Below are 24464 nucleotides of genomic sequence, written 5' to 3'. Positions count from 1 at the left end.
TGACATAGAAACGTAGGTTTTTCAAAAAATCTTAGAAGGATTCAAAAGACACTTATAGAATCGGGTAGAAATTCTAATTTTCACGATTTTAAAAGCAGATCTACAAGCTCACAGCGCGGCACTCGGTGCCGCGCTGTGAGCTTGTATATCTGCTATTATACAACAGGTAGTCGGGCTCTCAATGGAAAACAGGCTCTCCAACCGTGCATATAACGAGCACTACTGCACTGTCTCTCATCAAGTAAAGAAATCAGCTGTGTTGGTCACGAAAGACAGCAAGCGCTCCTCTCTCGGCACATTTTGCTAGGCGGCTAGGCTAGCGGTTTTCATGTGACGTTCAGGGACTTAGTAGCTAAATGTGGCATTCAAAAATTACAAATTCCTATTGAATATCTTAATTACAATGAAATGAAGTTGACGTGTTTTTTTGGGCAACAGTTGTATAATCGCAATATTACACTCGAGTGTCTGCATTAACACGGTTATCCGGCACTTCAGCCCTACCTACGGAACTCGCCTGTCGGCTCGTTCCTGCAGCAAGGCTGTCGTGCCGGATAACCGTGTTAATGCACACCCTCTCGTGTAATATTGCTTAATTTCTCAATAGTTAAAGCATAAAATAATGATACACAATAATGTGTACCCGTTCTGAAAATAAATAACATGATTTGTTGTTGCTCTGTTCTGGTCTCCTCCGTGAAGGCTGAGAAGATGCGTGCCCAGCTGGCCTCCCTGCCCCCCCTCCATGTGCCCAAGCTGCCCTCCAAAGACGGAGGGCGACCGGAGGTGGTGTCCAGCGCTCTGTACCGCAAGACTGACCAGCTGCTGGAGACGCTGCTGCAGATGAGCGCTAACGTCAAGGTGGTGGACATCACAGGGAAGTCTCCAGGTACTCCAGCGTTGGGTGGAGTAGGGTGTTTTTTTCTTTAGGAAGGACCGCACAGGAAAGTGTTGTAAGGGAGATACCGGAGGTTCATTCGGGCTGCTTTAGGTTCAGCAAATGCAAAAATAGAGCAAAAGTCTGTGTATTTGAAGATATTGTTTTGTTATACAACTATATACACATACATATGTGTGTGTGTGTGAGTGCATATTTTGTATAACCAGTAAGACTCCCTAATCGGGAGATAAGCGACCGTCAAAAATGTGTTTGAAGAAATCACGCCTGATGGAGGCGCTATATGGGACAGGTCCATGTTGATGACATGAGTGTAGACATACTGTGTACCGATTTGCGTGATGTTATGACCACGGCTCTTAGGCCATAACAAATGGAGAGGGACACGGCTGTTAAAAGTGTACAAAACATATTTATTTACATTATAAACAATAATATGAACAAAACTTATGGGATGTGTAAATCAGTGTAATCAGTAGTGTCAGCAGTGTGTGGATGTGTGGAAGATGTAGTGTGGTGGTGTTGAATGGTGCAAACCAAAACTAGGCTAGTTAGCCAAAAGTGCTGCTGCTCTCATGGCAGGAGAGAGAGAATGAGAGTGTGGCCACACCCAGCCTTTTATAGAGCACCCTGGGAACACTGGCCAGGTGCTCCCAATGCACCCGATTGGCAATCAGGACCTGTGGGAGTAAAGGTTAGACAGAGCAACCACACAGGCCCTAGTAGGCCGACTACAGGGGCCGTGACACCCTCCCCCTACAAAACGAGGACCCTTAAGGGACCGAGAAACTAACAGCTAATCAAAGTATAATAGACTAAACATGTCATTTAGTAAACTTCCAAAATCTAAACATTACTTTCAAAACTTGAACCGATCAGACACTATATCTACAATTAAAAGACAAGATCCCCAAATTAATTTCAGTCTACCCATTAGTCACCCAATAGCCAATAACCATACCAAAACCACAACCTATCACAAACCATGTTTTGAAAATGAACAACCCACTTAATAAACGTCACTATAACCCATCCCCTCTGTACCTAGCATACCAACCCACCATCCCCAGCAAACAAGATCATCCGGAATTACTTGAAGCATCTAAGAGGAATGGGACAGGAACAGAGCCATTAACAGTGAGAAAGGCAGAACCACTGGGTCAAAACACAGGTCACATTGTATAACATAAGTCACTCCGTCAAAACATTTTCTGATCCAGATAAACTAAAGTCAAATCATTCAGTACACTTTACCAGCTAGGCCAACCTGAATAACCCAGAGTGGCGGCTCCTCCCAGCTCACCGGGAGTGTGCACAAAGCCCCACACCAATAGATCCAGCGTTGCCCGAAACCAACCCCCCCATCCCAACCGACCCATATGTCAGAAGGACATGGGGAAGTGAACACTGTCCCCCAGCCATTCCGGCCTGGTGAGACAAATCGCAAACTTAGAACATGATAAACCAAACCAAGCGAACACTGTCTCCCAGCCATTCTGGACTGGCAAGACAAATCGCAAACTTAACAGGATAAAACCACATCTACACCTCCCAGCCACCTGCAGCCTGGCAGATACAACACTGCCTCCCAGCTGCACCGGCCTGGTGAAGACAATTCCTGCCTTTACATTACCAATTATAACTACAGCTCCCATACATGGAACTCACAAGAACTTCGTACTGAAACAATTCTGGACCAAACAATACAGACAGAAAGGGAAAACCTATGAGGACAAAACTGAGGACAAGTGACTTTTTAGATTACCACTAACCAAAAAACAATATCCCAAAAACAAATGCTCTCTCTCAAACCCTGCCAAAGCCAGGACAGCTGCTACAAGTGCGCCTACAGGTGCGATGATCCCCCTACCTCAGCTGCTTTACCTAAAACTAATGCAAAAACCCTATTTTGGTGAGCACTTTTCTCAGCCAATCAAATATTTCAGCGAAACTCCGCTGGCACCAAATCATTATGCTCGAAACAGTAACTTTAACAAACTTGTACTTCATGCTCTGGTCAATACATAAGCTGGCACAATTAACTTTATCTACAAAAGCAATCTCCACATTTCTTCTTTGACCATCTCAGCATTAGCCATATGCATACCAGCGCTAAAACAAGGCTTCATCTCACCTCGTTTGACTGGTTGTAAATGGTGGCATCAATGTGATGTCCTGGTGCAGGGTTTGTATGAGTCTCTGTGCAGCCATTTTAGCAGGGCCTGCTGGGGGGAAGTGCACCGAGCCTGCAACCGATGCGCCTCAGCGCCGCCTCTCTGAGACGGGCCAGAACTACGGCCACCCATAACCCCTCCCAGCTTCAGTCTGGAGGGTCTCACCAGTCACCATCTGGTGGACCAACATCCAGGTGCACCTATAATGTCCACTCACTGGCTGCACCCACATAAAGCACCTCTGCACCACTGCTGTGTACCACCATGCTACAAACCACCATGAGCCATGGCCCAGTTTTTATTCAACCTGTTGGAGGTGGATTCATTTAGGGGATGAGTTGTACCGGTAGCCTACTACCTAGCGTTTCTCTGCAACAGTGGTTAGACGAACAGCGGCTTGCATTACTTAGTATTCACTGATGTTCCTAGCCAATATTGACCCAGAGCAGAACCACACAAAGAAAATGGGCAACAACGGTGTGACACTCAAAAAATGCTCACCTTATTTTACAAAAAATAAGACTGAAAACCAAAAACACCAAGCGAACTTCTTTAACAAGAATAGCGTAGACTGTATACAGCACTACTATAATATACTACTTTAATATACTATAATCTTATACGGGGACCACCACACAAAAAAACGCACTCTTAACACCCATCCTGACTGCTAACCACTACACTAACACTGTGCAGTTTTATCAATTAAATTACAGCACAACTCAAAACCATTACACATTTAACCAAAAACTGAACTCACAAATACAACCAAAACACTTTAACTACCGTGCACCTTCTCCTATGACTATGACAACCCTACCGGTCTACAGGCTTCAAAGCAAGACAGGAAGTTTACTTTACCTGCTCAAAAAGTCATGGCAAAATACAAGTTCTATTTTTTAACAAGCTGCACATCTCCCACCTGTTGTCACCAAGGGAATTACCCACCCCTCACCCTTCACGCTTCTCGCTTCACGTTTCTCGCTTCACATTTCATGTCCTTCACGTCCATCACGTCCCTCACGTCCATCGCGTCCATCAAACAAGGGGACACACCCTTCTGACACCAAGGGACGACGCAAGCCAGGAACAAACATTTGTTAATCACAGATTTTGAAACAGATTCCCAATACGAATGGGCCTACAACTTTAGATGTGGCCAAAACGTATAATTTCCATTTTCTTTTTTTAGACGAGCCCCCATGTTATGACCACGGCTCTTAGGCCATAACAAATGGAGAGGGACACGGCTGTTAAAAGTGTACAAAACATATTTATTTACATTATAAACAATAATATGAACAAAACTTATGGGATGTGTAAATCAGTGTAATCAGTAGTGTCAGCAGTGTGTGGATGTGTGGAAGATGTAGTGTGGTGGTGTTGAATGGTGCAAACCAAAACTAGGCTAGTTAGCCAAAAGTGCTGCTGCTCTCATGGCAGGAGAGAGAGAATGAGAGTGTGGCCACACCCAGCCTTTTATAGAGCACCCTGGGAACACTGGCCAGGTGCTCCCAATGCACCCGATTGGCAATCAGGACCTGTGGGAGTAAAGGTTAGACAGAGCAACCACACAGGCCCTAGTAGGCCGACTACAGGGGCCGTGACAGTGATTTTAGGGTAAAATCTGTAGGAGCAGTTTCCAAAAATGTGTTTTAAAAAATCTGCCTGAAGGTGGCGGTAAATGGGACAGATCCATGTTGATGACATGAGTGTAGACATACTGTGTACCGATTTGCGTAATTTTTGGCCAAAAATTGTAGGTGCTGTGTCCATAAATGTGTTTTGCAAGAACCGGCCTCATGGTGGCGCTAGAAGAGGGTCATGTGAGAATTGATGGGTTGTGGCTGTAGTTTGGTAGGCAAAGAGTATGTGTGCAAAATCTGGCATGGATCGGGGCAACCGTTGCGGAGATATGAGCAGGGGAAAAGTGTGACGTGTGACAGACAGACAGCTGGTCGAGGTTTTGATAGTAAATGCGACCTAACGGACATCGGTATGCTTGTATTATATGTATGCTTTGAATAATGTGATTTACCGGCCAAAATATAGTAAATTAAATACATGGATTCATACCTGTATGACTTGACATAGCTTCAGATCAAATTTGTGAAAATGAAAACTGTTATTGTAAAATATAGTAACCAGGGAACAGGCAAATCATTTGTCTTGCTAATGTACAAGAAAGACATCATATCCTGTTACATTTAAACTCATTGTTTTGTTTTGCAGTGTCTCCCAGTGCTCAGCTCCTAGAACAGACTGCTAGACTACAGTCCCTCAGTGACACACTGGACAGGCTGAAGGTGCACACGCACACACGTGCACGCACGCACACGCGCACACACACACACACACACACACACACACACACACAAAACAAATGACAATTAGTGTGTGTACTAGCACTGAGTGAGACAAGACTGGTCATGTCGGCTCCTATAGAGATATAATGGTCACCCACTGAGATGTGTATTAAATGTCATATTTGTAATGTACTGTAATATAATGAGGATAGAGCAGTAGACAGGTTTCAAGCTAATAATTCAGTAGGTCATACTGTATGTTGAAATGTATTCAGTGCAGTGGCTTAAAGAGATATTCCACTTTCAACAGGGAAACACCTTATGGGCTTTTCTCCACACACACACCCATTGTAACTTCAAACTCCATTTTAACCATGATAGATTCATTAAAAACACCCATTATTTTTCTGGTGACTCACACTACCCTCCTAATACGTGAGCAGGCTGTGTTTTTTCAATAACTTTTTTCATTTATTTTTAATAATTATTTGGGAAAATGGAAAAAATGAAATACAAAAAATAATTATTAAAGACAAATGAAAAAAGTTATCGAAAAAACACGGCCTGCTCACGTATTAGGAGGGTAGTATGTGTCACCAGAAAAAAATAATGGGTGTTTTTATTGAATCTATCATGGTTAAATTGGAGTTTGAAGTTACAATGTGTGTGTGGGGGGAGAGGCCCTGGGCCTGGAGGGCCTGGTAACATTTACATCAAATATCTAAATATTGAATCAAGCAAATTAAAAACTGTTCAGGGTGTTCATAAAAGCCTGATTAGCCGATAGAATTACCAAAAGTATTTTTCGAAAGTGAAATATTTCTTTAACCTACTCATCAGTAACATCTGGTGGTTCATTGAGTCATTGGCAACACTTATTAGCTCCCAAACAAACAGCAAGTAGAAAGTAGATGAACATTTTTTTTGGAACAAACAAACTTTATGTGTCAGTGTTGTTTGTTCAAGGAGATTATGTAGAAAAATAAAACACCTTCTTCTGTTGTACCTCATTGTCAGGATGAGGTAGCGGAGCATGTAGTCAACCAGCAGCCAGGAGCTCGAGTCTCGTCGGACTTTGCCACATTTCCCTCAAACTCCTTTGTAAAGGTAAGAGCATCATGAACCTGGACCCAAGGAAAAGTGTTCCATGTTTTCTACCATTAACCTTCACTCAGCAACAGACACTCGAAGGGGAATTTTCCCATTTTGAACCTATAAATCCGATGTGAGGAGATGCCCGATGACTTCAAAGACCTTGTTTCATGTCATCTGGCATACATTCTAGTAGACACAATGATGGGATCTACGTTCAAAATGAGCAAAATTCACTCTCTAACTCTTTAACTCATACAGTGCCATCCGGCCACAAGGGGCGCTAGAGTGCCAGAAATTTCTCCATAGACCTTCTTTATAGCTTTCGTCGACCCTCTCCCAACTGGCTTGTGTTTTCACTCCAGTCAATGCTATGGGTGACGAGAGGAGGAAGCTAGCTGACACGTAGCCAAAATGCTAACCCATTTAGAGGCCCGATCTAAAGCTATTTCAGCCGCAAAAAACTTTCTCTTTGGGTCTGGGAACACAATCCGGAGAAAATCCTGTCTAAAGATGTGATTTATTATTGGAGTGGGCGGCGCGATGCGGCCGTTAGCGCGAATACGGCCCGTGGATGGCCGAGTCTAAGTCCCGGGCATGGATGGACGTCTAGACCGGGGCTTCGTTGAGGCCTCCGATAAAATAATTCATTTCATTAAAAAAGCCGAACATGTTCGGGATAGGCACACTGGACTACGTTCCGGAAGCGGCGCTGAACATTCGGTGAACATTGGGGGGCTCAAAAATGTATTTTAAACCATTTTTAATGGAATATATCGTCGGACCATGTAAAATGGCTAGCTGGCTAGCGTAGGACGAGCCAGGACCACCCACGACTCTACAAGCAGCTCAGGGTAAGTCAATTAATAAAAAAAAAATTGTATTGGATTGAAATAAAGCCGAACATGTTCGGGATAGGCACAGAATGAGTTAAAAACCACTTAGGCCTAGAATTATTTAATTCTCTATCTATTGAAAAATAGTAGATATACAAGCTCACAGCGCGGCACCGAGTGCCGCGCAGCGAGCTTCTAGATCTGCTATTTTTGAAAAAGTCGTGAAAATGTGTGCAAATCTTTGAATATGTGTATTTTTAAAGCGAAAGTTTGTAACTCAAATTTTGCTTCTGGGTGGTCCCTGGAACTAAATATTTTGAGATGGGGGTCCGTGGCCAAATACATATCAGTTTGGGGGTCCTTCACATGAAAAAGTTTCAGAACCACTGACATAGTAGTCTCTCAAGAACAGACTAACTGAGCTCCAGTTAAGTGAAAAGGACCGTTTCTTTGACGATGGCTGGCCAGATTGCTGACATAGAAACATAGGTTTTTCAAAAAACCTTAGAAGGATTCAAAAGACATTTATAGAATCGGGTCAAAATTCTAATGTTCATGATTTTTCTAAAATAACAGATCTACAAGCTCGCAGCGCGGCACTAAGTGCCGCGCTGTGAGCTTGTATATCTGCTATTTTTCAATAGTTAAAGCATAAAATAATGATACACAATAATGTGTACCCGTTCTAAATGGGTTAACCACGGCAAGATTCTACTGTCAATACTTTAGGTAAATTCACATTCACTGCACGCTACACTTAACCCATTATAGCCGGGAAAGCATCTGTGTAATTATTTTTATTTTAGCTATATGCCTTCATATTTTTTTTTAGGATTTTGAACTTTGTTTTAGATCATGGGTGCCCACTACTCACAATCTACCGTTTGGGAACCCCTGTTTTAGATTAACCATGGTTCTCAGAAATGGCAGGTACCGGTAGGCCTATACAAGCTAAGCGAAATTGTTTGGAGAAGTCTCTTCTTGGGGTCCCTGGCACCAAACATTTTCTAATTGGGGGGTCCACAGACATATACTGTAATATTATCGATTTGGGGGTCCTTGACATGAAACGTTTTGAGAACTTCTGATTTAGAAGGCATTTGTAGAATCGGCCACGGGTCTTAAAGGACAACTTTGTTTTTTTACAACAAGGGTTCATATTTTAGATTGTAATTAGAGAAAAGGAATAAGTGAGTGTTAAAATGTTTCCATTTGCTTCGTTTTATTGTTTTATCGCGTTTACCGTGCTAAAATGTGGGGCATGCGTACGCATGGGGGCATGCGTACAAGTGCCTAAATATGTCTTTTCAGACACAATAAGCCAGCAGTTTCTTTATTGCTATTTACAGTAACACTTCTAGCCCCCATAAGTCACATCCAACCATGAAAGGTTGCGTCATATCTTGGGAATGGGCTAAAGCTGGTTGCACACTGCACTGCGGTCTTTCGTTGCGTTTTGGAAATCTGAAATCCGGAGAGAGAGAGCAAGGAACTCAGTGCGACAGCTGCAAAAATCGGGAAAAAAAATCAACCCTGGTCCGAAAAAAATATATACGAAACTGACGGCAGTGTGCAAAAGTGATTGACATAACGTGAAGTAGATTTTTTTTATTGCGCGCTCCGAAATTCACTCCGATATTCGGCCCGAAGAACGCAGCAGTGCGCAAAGACCTTTATTCTGTGTAAAATGACCTATTTAGCCACTTGTACGCATGCCCCCAACCACTGAAATAAGAATCTCTAAAGCAATAGAAAGAAGTAAATGAAATCATTTTAACACTTATCTTTTATATTCTTTAATTACAATCTAAAACATGAACCCTTGTTGTAAAAAAAGTTGTCCTTTCTAACTGGGCCTCCTGCTCTTGCTCTCCCCACGCAGGCCAAGGAGGAGAGACATGGGGACACGGTGCTGGTGGGTCGGGTCATGGTTCCGTGTCCGCGGGGCCAGGAGCAGGTCCACCGCCTGGTGCTGTCCCAGTCCCAGCTCCACAGGGTGCACAACCTCCTGCGGAGCTAGAAGGACCCTCCTCCCTTCTGCTTCCTCTCCTCCATCCAGGGACGTGCTGGGCCCCTGATTCAGCCCGGGAAAAAGAGTTGTAGAGGCCCTCATTGCGCGCTATAGAGAGAGAGAGAGATCTCTCTCTATAGCGCTGCTGCTACTCAAAAGAATTGCCATTTCAGATCATGACAAGTGACAAGCCAGTGGGCCAATTACATTTATATTTCAGTTATATTTCGTCGTTGTCGGGTGGAAACCTTGTATGTCCAAACATGTTTGTTTTGTATTTATCATTTTAAAAATGATTTAAACTAGTGAAAACAGCCGATCTACAAGCACACAACGTGTGCTTGTAGATCTGCTGTTTTCACTACTTTTGTGCGACAGACTTGTATGATGAAGCAGGGCTTTACTTTGCGAAAAAATGTACAAATTTGAAACTTAGAGATACAAGGTTTCTGCCCGACAGTGACGATTTACTAATGGCCGGCCTGGACCGGCCGGGATTGAACCGGCCGTTCGGGAGTTGTTCCGCTTTTCCCAATGGCCAGCACGTCCCTGCCTCCATCAGTATGGCTTCACACTCCAAGCCTCCAAACGGGGCTTCCCTCTGCTGCACTGGTTCCCAACCTGTGGGACTCGGGACCCCCTGAGGGGTCCGCAAATTATAATTTTTTTGGGGGGGTCCCCGGATGATTAACTTAATGTGAAACATTGTTCTCTCTCTCAACAGTAAACAAACCAACATAAAGTTTAAGTGTATTGAGGGTATCTGCACATTTCTAAAGTGGCAATTTAAGGACTTTTTAATACCTCTAAAATGACAAATTAAACATTGCTGGCCAAATTGTCAAATATTAGAGGCAGGAATTGTGGAAATTCCATAAATTAGAAAACAAATGTTTAAGAAGTAGTGGAAATAGCCGATCTACAAGCTCACTTCGCGCCGCGCTGTGAGCTTTGGCTGTTTTCGCTGTTTGGGTCCGGGGGAAAGTTTGGGAACCAGTGCTCTACTGTAACACTGTCATCAGTGTTGCTAGGTGAAAAGGTATTTTTATTTATTTATTTATTTTCATAAGGAAGCTGTGAGTCAGTTGTCACTAGAATAAGTAGGCTGGGTTTGCACTTTTTTGAATTATAGTTTTTATACATTTTAAATTGCCAATTATCCCCCCCCCCTTTCCCCCAATTTAGCCATTATGCCAATTCCACACAATATTGAGTTTACTCTCTTTGATGAGTTTAAAGATGTGCGTTCAAATCTGAATGGAATACGGATGTTAAAAAAGAAAGGATAGAATGCGACTGAATCAATCACAAAACATATCAGAGAACGGCATGCAGATTCAGTCATATATATATATATATATATATATATATATATATATATATATATACAGTATATATACCTTTAGCTACATGACCGCAATATATAACACCCTGGTCAAGCCGGTCCTACTATATGGGGCTGGTGTATAACCACAGGCGAAATGAGCAAAGTCAGCTCTTTCCACAATGGCTGCCTAAGAAAGATCTGCCGTATATTGACCGAATTCACGTTACGCAACTTCCTGCTGCTGACGTCACGGTTGAAGGGGAAAACCCTACTAAAAGCCCATAGAGTTAACACAGAAATCACAAATTTAATGCAATTTCCGAATAGTGAAGTATAAAATACGGCTAGCATGATCAAGAACACAAGATAGTAAAAGGCACAAAGCGTTATAATTTACTTTACCGTTTGAAATAATGATTTGTTGGCTTTAAGTCCAGCAATTTCTGTGTTATTTTACCCTTCACAGCTGATGTCAGCACCAGGAAGTTGCTGAGAAATTTGCAGAGTGCGCGTGCGTGGGCGGGCCGTGAATAGGGTCTATTCTGGCCCAATATAATATCTAACAAGGAACTCCACAAGAAGACACAGAAATTAAACACCGTCGCCTGAGATGGCTTGGGCACGTACTTCGAATGCCCCCAGACAGAGCGGATTCCCAAAGTGGCCCTCAGATGGACACCCCCCAGGGAAAAGGAAACGAGGCCGACCTAAGATCACCTGGCGCAGAACTGTCTAGGCTGAGTTGAAGGAGATGGGTCTCTCATGGGGCACGGCACAACTGGCCGCCAAAGACCGCGATAGGTGGAGGAACATTATCGAAGCCTTATGCCCCATAGGAGGCGAAGAGCATACGTAAGTAAAAGTAACATGACCGTGAGTTACAGTACAGAACTATCTACAATATGTATTCATTCATTATTCACGTTGCAGAGAGAATGTCAATTCGGTGTCAAATTGAAAGACTTGTGGGGGCGCCCGCTGGCCTACCGGTCCAGGCGCATACCACATAGGCTCTGATGCCTGACAGCGTGTTGCGGGTTCGAGTCCCGATTCCGACGACGTTTGCTGCGTGTCACTCCCCATCTCTTACCCCGTTTCCTGCCAGTCTACTGTCCTATCAACAAAGGCATAAAAGCCCCAAAACAACTCTTAAAAAAATTAAAATAAAGACTAAAAATAAAGCCCCTCTTGGTCCTGGAGTGGATGGCATACTATGCTACTATCTAGCGTGGCATGTAGGGTCAGAACCCCCAAGCCCCCCCCCCCCCCCCCCCCCCAAGCACCATGCATTCCTTTATGTGCTACACAGCTGCTGCTGCAGCTGCTGTTGACGCCACATGTATGCAATGTGACTGTGTCTTAAGTATCGGGTGTTTATTATTTTATAATGTCCTGTAAAAGGGAAAGAATACTGGTGAGATTTCAAATGATTTCACCCAGAAACAATGGGTATTTTAAGCGGTGGTTTGCTAACTGAACAAAATCCTCGAGGCACCTGAACAGGCCTTTTGGACTGCACAGAAAGAGAAATGTTAAAAACGAATTTGGGGTGGATTTGTTTCGTTAGCTTTTTTGCTATTGCAGATTTTATTATGTTTTATTTAAACAGATTGAAATTACTTTGGAAGTCGCTTGTCATTAAATTATTTAGTATTTATTATGAAAAATAAAGAAAAATGCCAGTAAGTTATTATTGCTGTACACTTTTACATGCTTATAGTATATCCTACCAGCTGTGTAGGTAACGTTACTGTTTAAGACACCTCAGAAATATATATTGAATTCATGTTATTATGTTTGGTAAGAGACTCATTTTACTGTGTACAATTAACTTGTTTCTTTAGCCTTAAAACCTGCAGAGAGCCTTGTGGTAAAGATTTGTCACCTGCCTTATTTGTTTGCTTTTCCATGTTTTTTTAGACCTTCATCATAAAGCAAGACAACATCTTTGCCAAAGAATCCTTCATCATCACCACATTTGCCATCACTGATTTTGAAAGGCTTCAGATTTTTTTTATTAAACCATACTTAGATTTATATTGTTTAATGCATCATTAAAACTATTTATTCATGTTTACACAGTATTGTAGAATCATAATACCTTCCTGTGTTTTAGAAGTTCTTATATAGGCCTACAGTATATTATATATGAACATAGTTGGGGTTGCAATGTTTATTTTCCAAACGTAATCTCCTAAATTATTCAAATTAAGCAACAATCTAGATTAAAACAAGTCAGTAACATAACCCACTCAGTTATTCAAATTCAGTTATATTGACTTTTTGTGACTTTCGGCTTAGTCCAAAATTGTCCAAAATGGTTACTATTCCACTTGGCAGATCATTTCGTCACTGTCGGCCTTGTCGGGCAAAAAACTTGTATCTCCCAAGTTTCACATTTTTATGTTTTCTTTTTTGTTAAGTAAAGCCCTGCTTCCACATACTGTCGCACGAAACGAGTGAAAATAGCCGATCTACAAGCACACAACACCTCGCGGTGTGTGCTTGTAGATCGGCTATGTTCACTATTTTAAATCTTTTTTTTTATTTTATTTTTATGATGAACGATTTTGGACACACAAGGTTTCCACCCGACAACAACGATTTACTGGTGTGATCAGTCACTTTCTCAGCTTGTGTAAAACATTTGTATCCGTTGTCCATGATACTCAAATGGTAATCAATTATGCAATCTTCTATCCTTCCGACAGTATTTGTAACGTGTTTTTTCATAGTTATGTTTGGAACATAATCATATTACAGGTAGTATAATCCTTATGATATGTTCCATCATTACTGCCCAACCATGCGCCTAATGCGTTGACAACTACAATTGAGGTATAAAATACAGTTTTTTTGTTTTCCTGTTGTACATGGATGAAGTCTTTCCTTCTCTGCAACCTTGTTATCCGTCTTAACCTTTCCCAGTGTTGCTTCCCGCTCTTGCACCAATGTATAACCACTGATTAATAAAAGACATTAAGGCTATAGAGTCTCGGTGTCAGTCCTCACATGTCTGTCCTGAAGGAACATTAATCGTGTTTGTCTGTGAGGGGTTTTCCAATGCTGTATCCTTTGTGCCAAAAAATTAAGAATTAATAGGTGCTGAATGTGTCGCTATATTAGTTAATAATTGCAGCCTGCTATGTCATGTTTATGACACAATGTCAGTAAAGTGTTTACCATCATAGCCAGTCACTAATAAGTATCCAATCTAGAGTAGTTCTGAGCTAGTCAATCAGGGCCAAACACTTCATAATGACTGATCAATCACTGACTCTTCATTTAGACCAGGGGTTTTCAAAGTGGGTGCCTCGAGATCATTTGATAATATTTGGATTTTTTTTTTGTATCATTTATCATTTTTTTCAGTCAGTTCTAACCAAAATTATTATCTCAACATTTTCCTCGCAACATAATCACTAAAATATTGTCACTGTCGGGCAGAAACCTTGTATTTCCAAGTTTCAAATGTGTACTTTTGGTAAAGAAAAGCCCTGCTTCATCATACAAGACTGTCGCACAAAACTAGTGAAAACAGCCGATCTACACGCACACAACGCCTCGTGATGAACCCCTGATTTAGACCACCAGGATATAGTTGTAATACATGATAATAGATGATATTGTGTTATAACCACTATTATATATATATATATATATATATATATATATATATATATATATATATATATATATATATATAAATATATATATATATAATCTTTTCATGAATGAATGCCTTACTTGATTGTATAGGTCACAAAAGCAATTAAAAAGCAAAAAAGTATAACTTACTTTAACAGTTACTGCATTATAAAAGTAACTTCAGTATTCAGTATAACCACTTCACCACCCTCTTATAGGCCTACTTAGTAAACTGGACTTGAGTTCCTTTTGTACTTGGTTTATGTTGTTTTTTTTCACCTCTACACTGAAGTCTCTTCACTAGCCTGTAGATTCACTCACTCGTTGGAGGAACAAGTGAATCAGATCTACAAGCTCAGAATACCAGTAAAGTCGCCGGAATGAAGCCGGGTGCATTCGGAAACGGAAATGCACAAAAGGCGCCAGCAGGCATTTCCACTGGGTCCAGTGTGTGCGTGTGTGTGTGTGTGTGTGTGTGTGCGTGCGTGTGTGTGTGTGTGTGTGTGTGTGTGTGTGTGTGTGTGTGTGTGTGTGTGTGTGTGTGTGATTATTACAGACATGGTCGATTCGCACAGGATTAAAAAAAAACAGAGGACCTCAGTGATCTTTACACTACTTTACCTGGGGTCCTCAGGTAATGTTAATCCAACGCACATCGGGCTTTAGGCGGTGTTGTATTCGTCACTGTCTGGCCAAAACCTCTTAAATCCATTTTTGAGGTTTTTGGTTTTTTGGCATAAATCAGGGCTATTGAACACCCATCTGAGTGTTTGTTAAAACAATATTGAACCAATGGAAAGTAGTAAAAAGTGCTTGGGACAAAACCTCCTAACACCACTTGAGCTCATTTTCCCGAGAATTAACATTTCTTGTAAAAGTGCGCCCCCTCATGGTGATGCTGATACTGCTGATACTGATATTGCTCAGCAGCTCACTGGTGAATCTAATCAGTTAATTAATGAGCGAGAGAAGAAAGAAAATACGCTAATTTGGTCAGAAGGAATACAATAGTTTTGACCGTGGCGTGTTCACGGGTGTGTTTTGAAGTCATATACCCTGTTTTTGGACAGAAGACTAAACCTGTTGTGTACAAGAGGAATATATGTTTTTTGTTTATTTTTTGGTTGCTTTTTTTGTAGCCTACTGCTGGAAGCCTGGAATGAACGTTCAGTAAAATCTCTGGAGTCTGAGTACTGTGGTCCAGTTTCTACTTTTACTTTGGATGTACAAACCACAGCAGGGGTCTTCAACGGGGGGTCCGGGACCCCTAGGGGGTCCTCAGAGTTACTACAGGGGGTCCTCTCCAAATCTTTGGTGATAGAAAGTTTTTTTCCCCGACTTTTTTTTATTAAACACTTCAACCCATAGTCAATATTCAGAGATCTTTAGCCAAAAATAGCAGATCTACAAGCTCAGCGCGAGGCGTTGTGAGCACAAATTGACATGAATCCAAAATACACTGACGATCGTGCTGTCAAACGATGAAACTATATGGAATCTATGAAAAAGGTTGTGGGGGTCCCTGCTTCATCTCTCTCTCAACTAAGGGGTCCTTGGCCTGAAAACGTTGAAGACCCCTGAACTAGGAAGCCCACATGTTTTCACGTGTCAGAAAGAAACCCTTTCACCAAGCTGGTGTTTGTGGCAAACAAATTTGAGAATTTAAGAAAACTTTGCCACTAGTTACTATTATAGTAATGCCCAAATAAGCACTGACACCTTAGAACCCCCCACCCCCCACCCCTGAACCAAAAAAGAAAGACCTGCAGCCCACAAATAGAAATACACATATTTACAATCATCTTAGCAGAAAGAACAAGCCCAAATAAGTCACTTATAATAAGAAGACATGGCAACACTGCTTCCAATCAACCACATCAGTCCAACACACACACACACACACACACACACACACACACACACACACACACACACACACACACACACACACACACACTTTTAGCAAAAGTTGTTTTAAACCACAGGATGTTTTCACAGTCATCTCGCTGCTGGGTTGCATCATGTGTTTTTTTCCCACTCCCCATGTGCAGCTCCAGTTATCTTCTGATCTTAACACCTTGATGAAATAAACAGATCTATTTTAATGTCATTTGACGTGTTTCCATTTGCCCAGAGAAAAATATGCGGTTGCCCTTTGCTCATTTCTCATGAAAAAAGGCAGTGTTTATTTATATATTTGTTTGTATATTATATATCAGTGACACTAAACCTGGACTGCTTTAACAAATGGTCACTTTTTGGAAGGCACTGCCAACCTAGTGCAGTGCCTGCAGTCAAAGGGCTTTAAAAAGTTGAAAATGTTTTCAGAAAATGTCTGAAAAAAAAAATGTCTGATTTAATGTGCTTATTTGTTTTTTTGTTTTTGTTTGGATCCACATTAGCTGTGCCCTAAAGCACTGCTTTAGTCTTCCTGGGTCCACATATAAAAAAAACAGTACATACATTTAAAAACATACATTCGAAACATACATTAAACTTAATAATGCAAATCATTTTATGAAAGCATATAAGACTAGAAGTGTTTAAGACCACACTTGCGGTGTGGCAAGAAACCAGTACCATTCCAATTCCCATTGAAAAGCAGATTTCACCTTCATGGGTAGTATTAAACTTCGAAGTCAGATAAGGTACAACTCAATGTTCTGCAAATCCTGTGAAAATCTTGCCATGAATGGCAGGACTTGTGATGTTTTGAAATGGCACATCTGTACTAGACAACCACCACACACGGATGGCTGACGGTACTGTCAAAAGCAGCAATGGTTCTTAATCGTTTTCCTTCCACATACAGAAACTCTGTGAAAAAACGTTTTCTGCGCCCACTTGTATAAAACAAAATATCACGACGTAGCAGAGCGAAGATGATCTTCATGTTGCAGAGAGCAACATTGTGCCGAGAAAAGCGATTCTCTGTTCAAGCAAACAAGCGCAAGTGCGCAACCATCCCACTCATTTGAAAGGTAGGCCTACGCCAATACTATTCATAAATGGTCACAAAGTGCTGTCAGATGTTTTAATTCTGGTTAAAATATATTGTGTGGAAATACAAACCAACAGAGTAGGCCATTTCATATTTAGAGTGGCCACATCAATAATGCATGTGTTATTGGTGGTTACATTTATACATCTTGGCAATTTATGGCACATCTCCCGTTTGATAGTTATAGAAAAATAGCAGATATACAAGCTCACACCTCAGGGCAAGACACCGCACTGCAGCTTCTCGCGAACTGCGTGCGTGCGTTTAGCTTGTAGTAGGATATTTGTTTCCCTTTCTTTTTTCTTCTTTTTTTTGCTGGAGATTCTCATGTAAAAAAAACGTTAAGAGCATAATTAATGCAGCAATAAGAAAGTAAATGTGCCATTATCATATCATCTGTCAGTGTTTATTTTCTACGCATCACTTTAAGAAGTAGCCTAGCCTAGTGGAAACAGCCAATCAACAAGCACAACGCAGCACTTTGTGCTGCATCTTGAGATGGTAGATCAGCTATTTTCGTTGACAGGCATGCTTGACAGGCATCCTTACACACAGCTGAAACAGACAACATGCTTGCATGGCTGGCGAGGATAACTTGTCAGATAGTCTAATTATTGCCTCCGCGATTCTAGTAAATTTTATTTTCTAACAAGAAAAAAGTAACATAACCTCCGGGACGACGCGTCCCATAGCCAATTCCCGGGCGGGATATTACCTGCACTCTGCCCGGGAAGACCGGATCCCAGGATCCTGGTAATAAACCCTAGTCAGGAGAAGCATAAGGGCAGACAAGAAGGGCTGTATAGAGGCACTGGCAGCAGAGGCAGAGGAGGCAGCACAGCATGGGAACATGAAGGCCCTGTATGACACCATACCGGCCGGGCTACACCAAGGCTTTTCACGCGCGTCAGTGTGTACGCGGGGCGTGCGTGCGCTTTTTCTGGTGTAGCCCGGCCGTAAAAAAAAGCTTCTGGGGGATGCTGTGGGAGTGTGGGCGCTGGTGGTGTGTTCTCTCCTCTGCGTCATCAGTGCCCATAGGCGGGGTTGGTGAAAGGGCCTTTCTGTGTGGAGTTTGCATGTTCTTCCTGTGTCCCCTAGGGTAGGTACCCTCACAAAAACATGCAGTAATCCTGGTCTCTATACTGCCTGCCTGGTGAAGGGGAAAGGAACTGGATGGAATAACGTGTGATAAGAAGTGGCTTGTCGCTCCTCATACGCTCAGTTCGGGGCTTTCCCCAGGTTGGCAGAGGGAGAGTGGCGCCCAGGATTGCGGGATAAAAAGATAAAAAGATAAAAGAAAAGGTGGTTTGTGTGCACATAACCTTAGATGGTAAAAGAGAATAACGCTGACAATGTGTCTTTTCACTCCTGGTTGTTCATGTATGTGTGAAAATGCAAATTCATCGAAATAATGATCTGAAGTTGGGTTTACTGTGAAATTTCCATTTCAGATTGACAAGATTTCAGATGCCAATAAGCACTTCCTGTCAGCATGTCTGTAAGAGCAGTGACGTCACAGAGAAACCACATCCAGATGAAGAGATGGTGATAAAACAGCAACATTAAAGAAATCCATTTAAGACTAAAGTGTGATTGAAAGTCCATTTATCTGTTCTGTTTTCATCTCGCTGCTGGGTTGCTTGTGTGTGTTTGTGTTTGTGTGTGTGTGTGTGTGTGTGTGTGTGTGTGTGTGTGTGTGTGTGTGTGTGTGTGTGTGTGTGTGTGTGTGTGTGTGTGTGTGTGTGCCCCCAAAGTATAACTTTTGGGGCCCAAAAGGAGTAGTGGTGGTGACATGTGGGGTCCACAGCCCGGACCCCACAACTTTTGGGGTTAGTTTACGGGTTAGGGTTAGGGTTAGGTTTAGGGTTAGGGGTTAGGTTTAGGGATAGAGGTTAGGGTAAGGCCACAGGACTTGCATAAAAATGAATGGAAGTCTATGTAATGTCCCCACAAGTTATACTTTGGGAGAGAGTGAGTGAGTGAGTGAGTGAGTGAGTGAGTGAGTGAGTGAGTGAGTGAGTGAGTGTGTGTGTGTGTGTGTGTGTGTGTGTGTGTGTGTGTGTGTGTGTGTGTGTGTGTGTGTGTGTGTGTGTGTGTGTGTGTGTGTGTGTGTGTTTCCACTCCCCATGTTCAGCTCGAGTTATCTTCTGATCTTAAGGGGTCCACCCTATGTTCCCCAGGTTCTATATTCCCCAGGTTCTGTTCCCCACCCACCCTCCCTACAAAAAGGTTCTATGTTCCCCAGGTTCTATGTTCCCCACCCACCCTCCCCACAAAAAGGTTCTATGTTCCCCAGGTTCTATGTTCCCCACCCACCCTCCCCACAAAAAGGTTCTATGTTCCCCAGGTTCTATGTTCCCCACTTCCCCCCCCAAAAAAGGTTCTATGTTCCCCAGGTTCTATGTTCCCCACCCACCCTCCCCACAAAAAGGTTCTATGTTCCCCAGGTTTTTGTGCTGGAGATTCTCATGTAAAAACTTTAAGAGCATAATTAATTCAGCAGTTATAAAGTAAATGTGCCATTATCATATCTGTCAGTGTTTATATTTTCCGCATCACTTTAAGAAGTAGCATAGCCTAGTGGAAACAACCAATCTACAAGCTCACAACGCTGCAACTTGAGATGGTAGATCAGCTATTTTCGATGACAGGCTTGCTTGACGGCCCACAGGGACAGGTAAAATCCTTCCAAACAGCTGAAACAGACGAGATGCTTGTACGGCTGTACGGCTGGCGGGTAAACGTGTCAGGCAGTCTAATCGCCTCTGCGATTCTAGTAAAATTTGTATTTTCTAAAAAGACTAAAACATAACCTACGGCGGGTCCCGTAGCCAATTCCCGGGCGGGATATTACGTGCATCCCGGTATTAAACCCTAGTCAGGAAAAGCATAAGGGCAGACAAGAAGGGCTGTATAGAGGCACTGGCAGCAGAGGCAGAGGAGGCAGCACAGACAGTGCGTTTAGCTTGTAGTAGGATATTGTTTCCCTTTCTTTTTTCTTCTTTTTTTTGCTGGAGATTCTCATGTAAAAAAATCGAACCTCTGTTCGAAGTGGAGCTGTGTGTGTGTGTGTGTGTGTGTGTGTGTGTGTGTGTGTGTGTGTGTGTGTGTGTGTGTGTGTGTGTGTGTGTGTGAAACTGAGCGGTGGTCGTGGGGGGGGGGGGGAGGGGGGGGGGAGGGGTGCCTGTGTGTGTGTGGGGGGGGGGGGGGGTGCCTGTGTGTGTGTGTGGGGGGGGGGGGGGTGCCTGTGTGTGTGGGGTGGGTGTGTGTGTGTGTGTGTGTGTGTGTGTGTGTGTGTGTGTGTGTGTGTATTGCAGTTGATGCTCAGGGCAGGCTAGGACTCAACAGCACCTCTCTGGTCACCCAGGGTAGTCAGGCTACACCAGAGGCTACATACAGACAGACAGACAGACAGAACCCACCCACCCACAGACACACACGGCCACGTATAGGGAGCTTGTGTTCCACACAGCTCCAAAAAACGTTAAGAGCATAATTAATGCAGCAATAAGAAAGTAAATGTGCCATTATCATATCATCTGTCAGTGTTTATTTTCTACGCATCACTTTAAGAAGTAGCCTAGCCTAGTGGAAACAGCCAATCTACAAGCTCACAACGCAGCACTTTGCGCTGCATCTTGAGATGGTAGATCAGCTATTTTCGTTGACAGGCATGCTTGACAGGCATCCTTACACACAGCTGAAGCAGACAACATGCTTGCATGGCTGGCGAGGATAACTTGTCAGATAGTCTAATTATTGCCTCCGCGATTCTAGTAAATTTTATTTTCTAACAAGAAAAAATCAAACCTCGGTTCGAAGTGGAGCGGTGAATCTGAGCAGCTATACCCTGTGTGTGTTGCTAAATGCCTAAACTGTAAACTGTAAACTGTGCCTGTGAGTGAGTGGTGAGTGTGCCTGGCCTGCACAAAACAGCGCCCCTCCTTTAACTAGTGTGTTGTGTGTGGCCACTCAAGGTATTGCCAGGCTACGGACACGGCCAGCCAGCCAGCCAGCCACCCACCCACGGACATACCCACGGACATACCTGTCTATTGGGAGCGCTTTCACCGCTCCAAAGACTAACATAACCTCCGGGACGACGCGTCCCATAGCCAATTCCCGGGCGGGATATTACCTGCACTCTGCCCGGGAAGACCGGATCCCAGGATCCTGGTATTAAACCCTAGTCAGGAGAAGCATAAGGGCAGTCAAGAAGGGCTGTATAGAGGCACTGGCAGCAGAGGCAGAGGAGGCAGCACAGCATGGGAACATGAAGGCCCTGTATGACACCATACCGGCCGGGCTACACCAAGGCTTTTCACTCGCGTCAGTGTGTACGCGGGGCGTGCGTGCGCTTTTTCTGGTGTAGCCCGGCCGTAAAAAAAGCTTTTGGGGGACGCTGTGGGAGTGTGGGGCGCTGGGGGCATGTTCTCTCCTCTGCGTCATCAGTGCCCATAGGCGGGGTTGGTGAAAGGGCCTTTCTGTGTGGAGTTTGCATGTTCTTCCTGTGTCCCCTAGGGTAGGTACCCCTCACAAAAACATGCAGTAATCCTGGTATCTATACTGCCTGCCTGGTGAAGGGGAAAGGAACTGGATGGAATAACGTGTGATAAGAAGTGGCTTGTCGAAGGCTTCCGGGAAGATGGCGGATGGAGTAACAGCCTGAAAAGCAAGCTCCCCGATAGTCGGAAAATAATCTATGCAAAACAACATGTAAGATAAAAACATTTAAAAAAAAGTGTGTGGAAGAAGCTAGGGCGACTCTAGAACCGGTAAAAAACACACATAGTGGTGCTTAAAAACAAGTATTTGAGAGAAATAAGAAGAAGCTAAGATGGCGACAGCCGAGCAAATGGCGGAGGTGATCAGAGGACTCGCTGACATCAAACAAAACATGGAAACTTTTAGACAAGAAGTGAGACAAGACTTTGTAAAGTTGAAAGAAGAAATAAGGAGAGAGAACCAAGAAGAAATAAGGATGCTAAAAGAAGAAATGGACACGCAGCAGCAGAAGGTGAGCGGAGAGATGGAGGAAAGAAAAGCGGAGATAGCGGAGGTCCAAAGCCGAGTGTCAGCAACGGAGGAGTGGCAAGTAGAGGCGAGCGAGTCGGTGGAATACCTGGAGGATCGGGTGAGGAGACTACAAGAAAGGTTGCTGGACATGCAATCGCGGCAAATGAGAAACAATATAAGGCTGTTCAATTGTCCAGAAACAGCAGAAGACGGGACAAACATGGTTGACTTCATAGAGCAACTGTTGTGGGCTGAACTCGACCTACCAGAGGACACGGAGCTACAGATCATGCGAGCCCACCGAGCCCTGACGCGAAAACCTCGGGACGACGCGGCTCCCCCACGCTCGATCATTATCAACTTCCACAGATTTGATGTAAAGGAGTTGGTTCTCAGAAAGGCGTGGGCTAAAGAAACAAAGGTGCCCGGGAAGAGGTTCGGATGGGACCATGACTACCCACCAGAAGTGGTCAAACTTAGAAAGGAGTATGTGCCAATTAAACGGCTGTTAAAACAAGAAAAAATCACGTTTCAATCGCCATATACAAAGCTAAGAGTCCAGTGGGACGACGGAACGAAGGTGTATACGTCCGCGGCAGAAGCAGCGAGGGATATCCGAGCCAGAGGCTACAGGGAGAGGACAACACCGCGGACACGGGCTCCAGAATCGACGGCGGGGGACGTGGAGGCGGCGCTGGGCGAGGAGACGACGCAGGATACGGAGAAGATGCAGGACGAGGAGGCGCAGCAAGAACCGGGAACGGAGAGGACGGCTGACACGGCGATGGAGAAGGACAGACGAAGGAAGGAAAACGTGGAGAGATGGCAGCGTGTGTTGAGGAGAAAGACGGGAGAAGAAAAAAGAGGAATGTTGAAAAAGGGGAAAGACAGGAGGCAAGAACAGTCAAAGAATTGGCACAGTGGCCCCAAGCTTGTGCGCCTGAGGACACCACCACCGCCGCCACCACCACCACCATCAACGACACCACCGACACCACCAACAACGCAGACACGGGTCGTAGACCCGGCGGCGGGGGACGTGGAGGTGTCGCTGGAGACGGGAGCAGAGACGACAGGCGAGGCGGCGATGGACGAGAGACGGAGGAAGGAGGAGGTAGAGAGATGGCAGTGAGTATTGAGGAAGAAGACGGGAGAGAAAAGTGGAACGGTGGAAAAAGTGAAAGAAAGAGACAAGAACAGATAAAAAAGTGAGTGCGGGCACCGCATGCTATGGGAAAGAAAGGACAAGGGGAATCTAGAGTTGCAATAGAAGCATATTTGAATGACAGACGGGACCGACGAGGGGATGTTTAGTTTAGGGGGATTGTGTAGTTTTTGATATGTTTGTTGTTGTTTTTTTTACTCTTCTGTGTAGTTGGCTAGACGCTGGAAGGACCCAAGAGTAGGGAATATTTTCAGGTCTAGAGAGGGGGCCCTGTCCATGATGGGGACAAACCCCTCAGTTTAGTTAGAGAGGGTAGGGGGTAGTCGCCCCTAGGTGGAAGTCCTGTGTGTGTGTGTGTTTGTGTATGTGTGTGATTAGTGTAGTAGTTTGTGAGTGCGTGTATGGCATGACATTTGGATGTTAACATTATATTGGACATAAACAGGTAGAACAGATGAGGGGAGATAAGTGAATAACTGATGGTTAATATTATGGGAATTATTTGAACAAAGGATGGTTAACAAGATGTGTATAGTGTCAATGAATGTAAATGTGATTAACTCTCCAGTATAAGGAGAAAGGGTGTAACGACGGACATGATGGTGGAAATGTTCTAATGATAATGAAGATGGACTTGTGAAAAGGAAAAGAGAAAAAAAGGGAAAAAAATAAGACAAAAAAGTAAATCCTGTATATGAACAGTATGATGATGACTAATGTGAAGAGATGATGGATGCCACGGTGTATTTGTTTGTGTGAAAAAATCAATCAAAATTGAGTGAAAAAAAAAAAAAAAAGAAGTGGCTTGTCGCTCCTCATACGCTCAGTTCGGGGCTTTCCCCAGGTTGGCAGAGGGAGAGTGGCGCCCAGGATTGCGGGATAAAAAGATAAAAAGATAAAAGAAAAGGTGGTTTGTGTGCACATAACCTTAGATGGTAAAAGAGAATAACGCTGACAATGTGTCTTTTCACTCCTGGTTGTTCATGTATG

General features: G+C 43.5%; 1 protein-coding gene across 1 annotated transcript in view; it reads left to right on the top strand.

The window, feature by feature from the left end:
* LOC308306255 (dynactin subunit 1-like) overlaps positions 1–9326 on the top strand; it is a gene marked incomplete at both ends in the record, with an annotated part of 49486 nt that extends 40160 nt beyond the window's left edge. Inside the window, 4 exons of the mRNA XM_080751155.1 lie at positions 703–889; positions 5305–5378; positions 6396–6485; positions 9189–9326. Of these exons, the coding sequence (XP_080607281.1) occupies positions 703–889; positions 5305–5378; positions 6396–6485; positions 9189–9326 (489 nt within the window). The remainder of the gene's footprint in view (positions 1–702; positions 890–5304; positions 5379–6395; positions 6486–9188) is intronic.
* Between the last annotated feature and the right edge of the window lie 15138 nt (positions 9327–24464).

This window comes from Nannobrachium achirus (genome assembly GCF_963921795.1).
Source record: "Nannobrachium achirus genome assembly, chromosome: 20".
Taxonomy (NCBI): Eukaryota; Metazoa; Chordata; class Actinopteri; order Myctophiformes; family Myctophidae; genus Nannobrachium; species Nannobrachium achirus.
The sequence above is the reverse complement of the archived record's forward strand: the minus strand, read 5'-3'. Positions and strand labels throughout refer to the sequence as shown.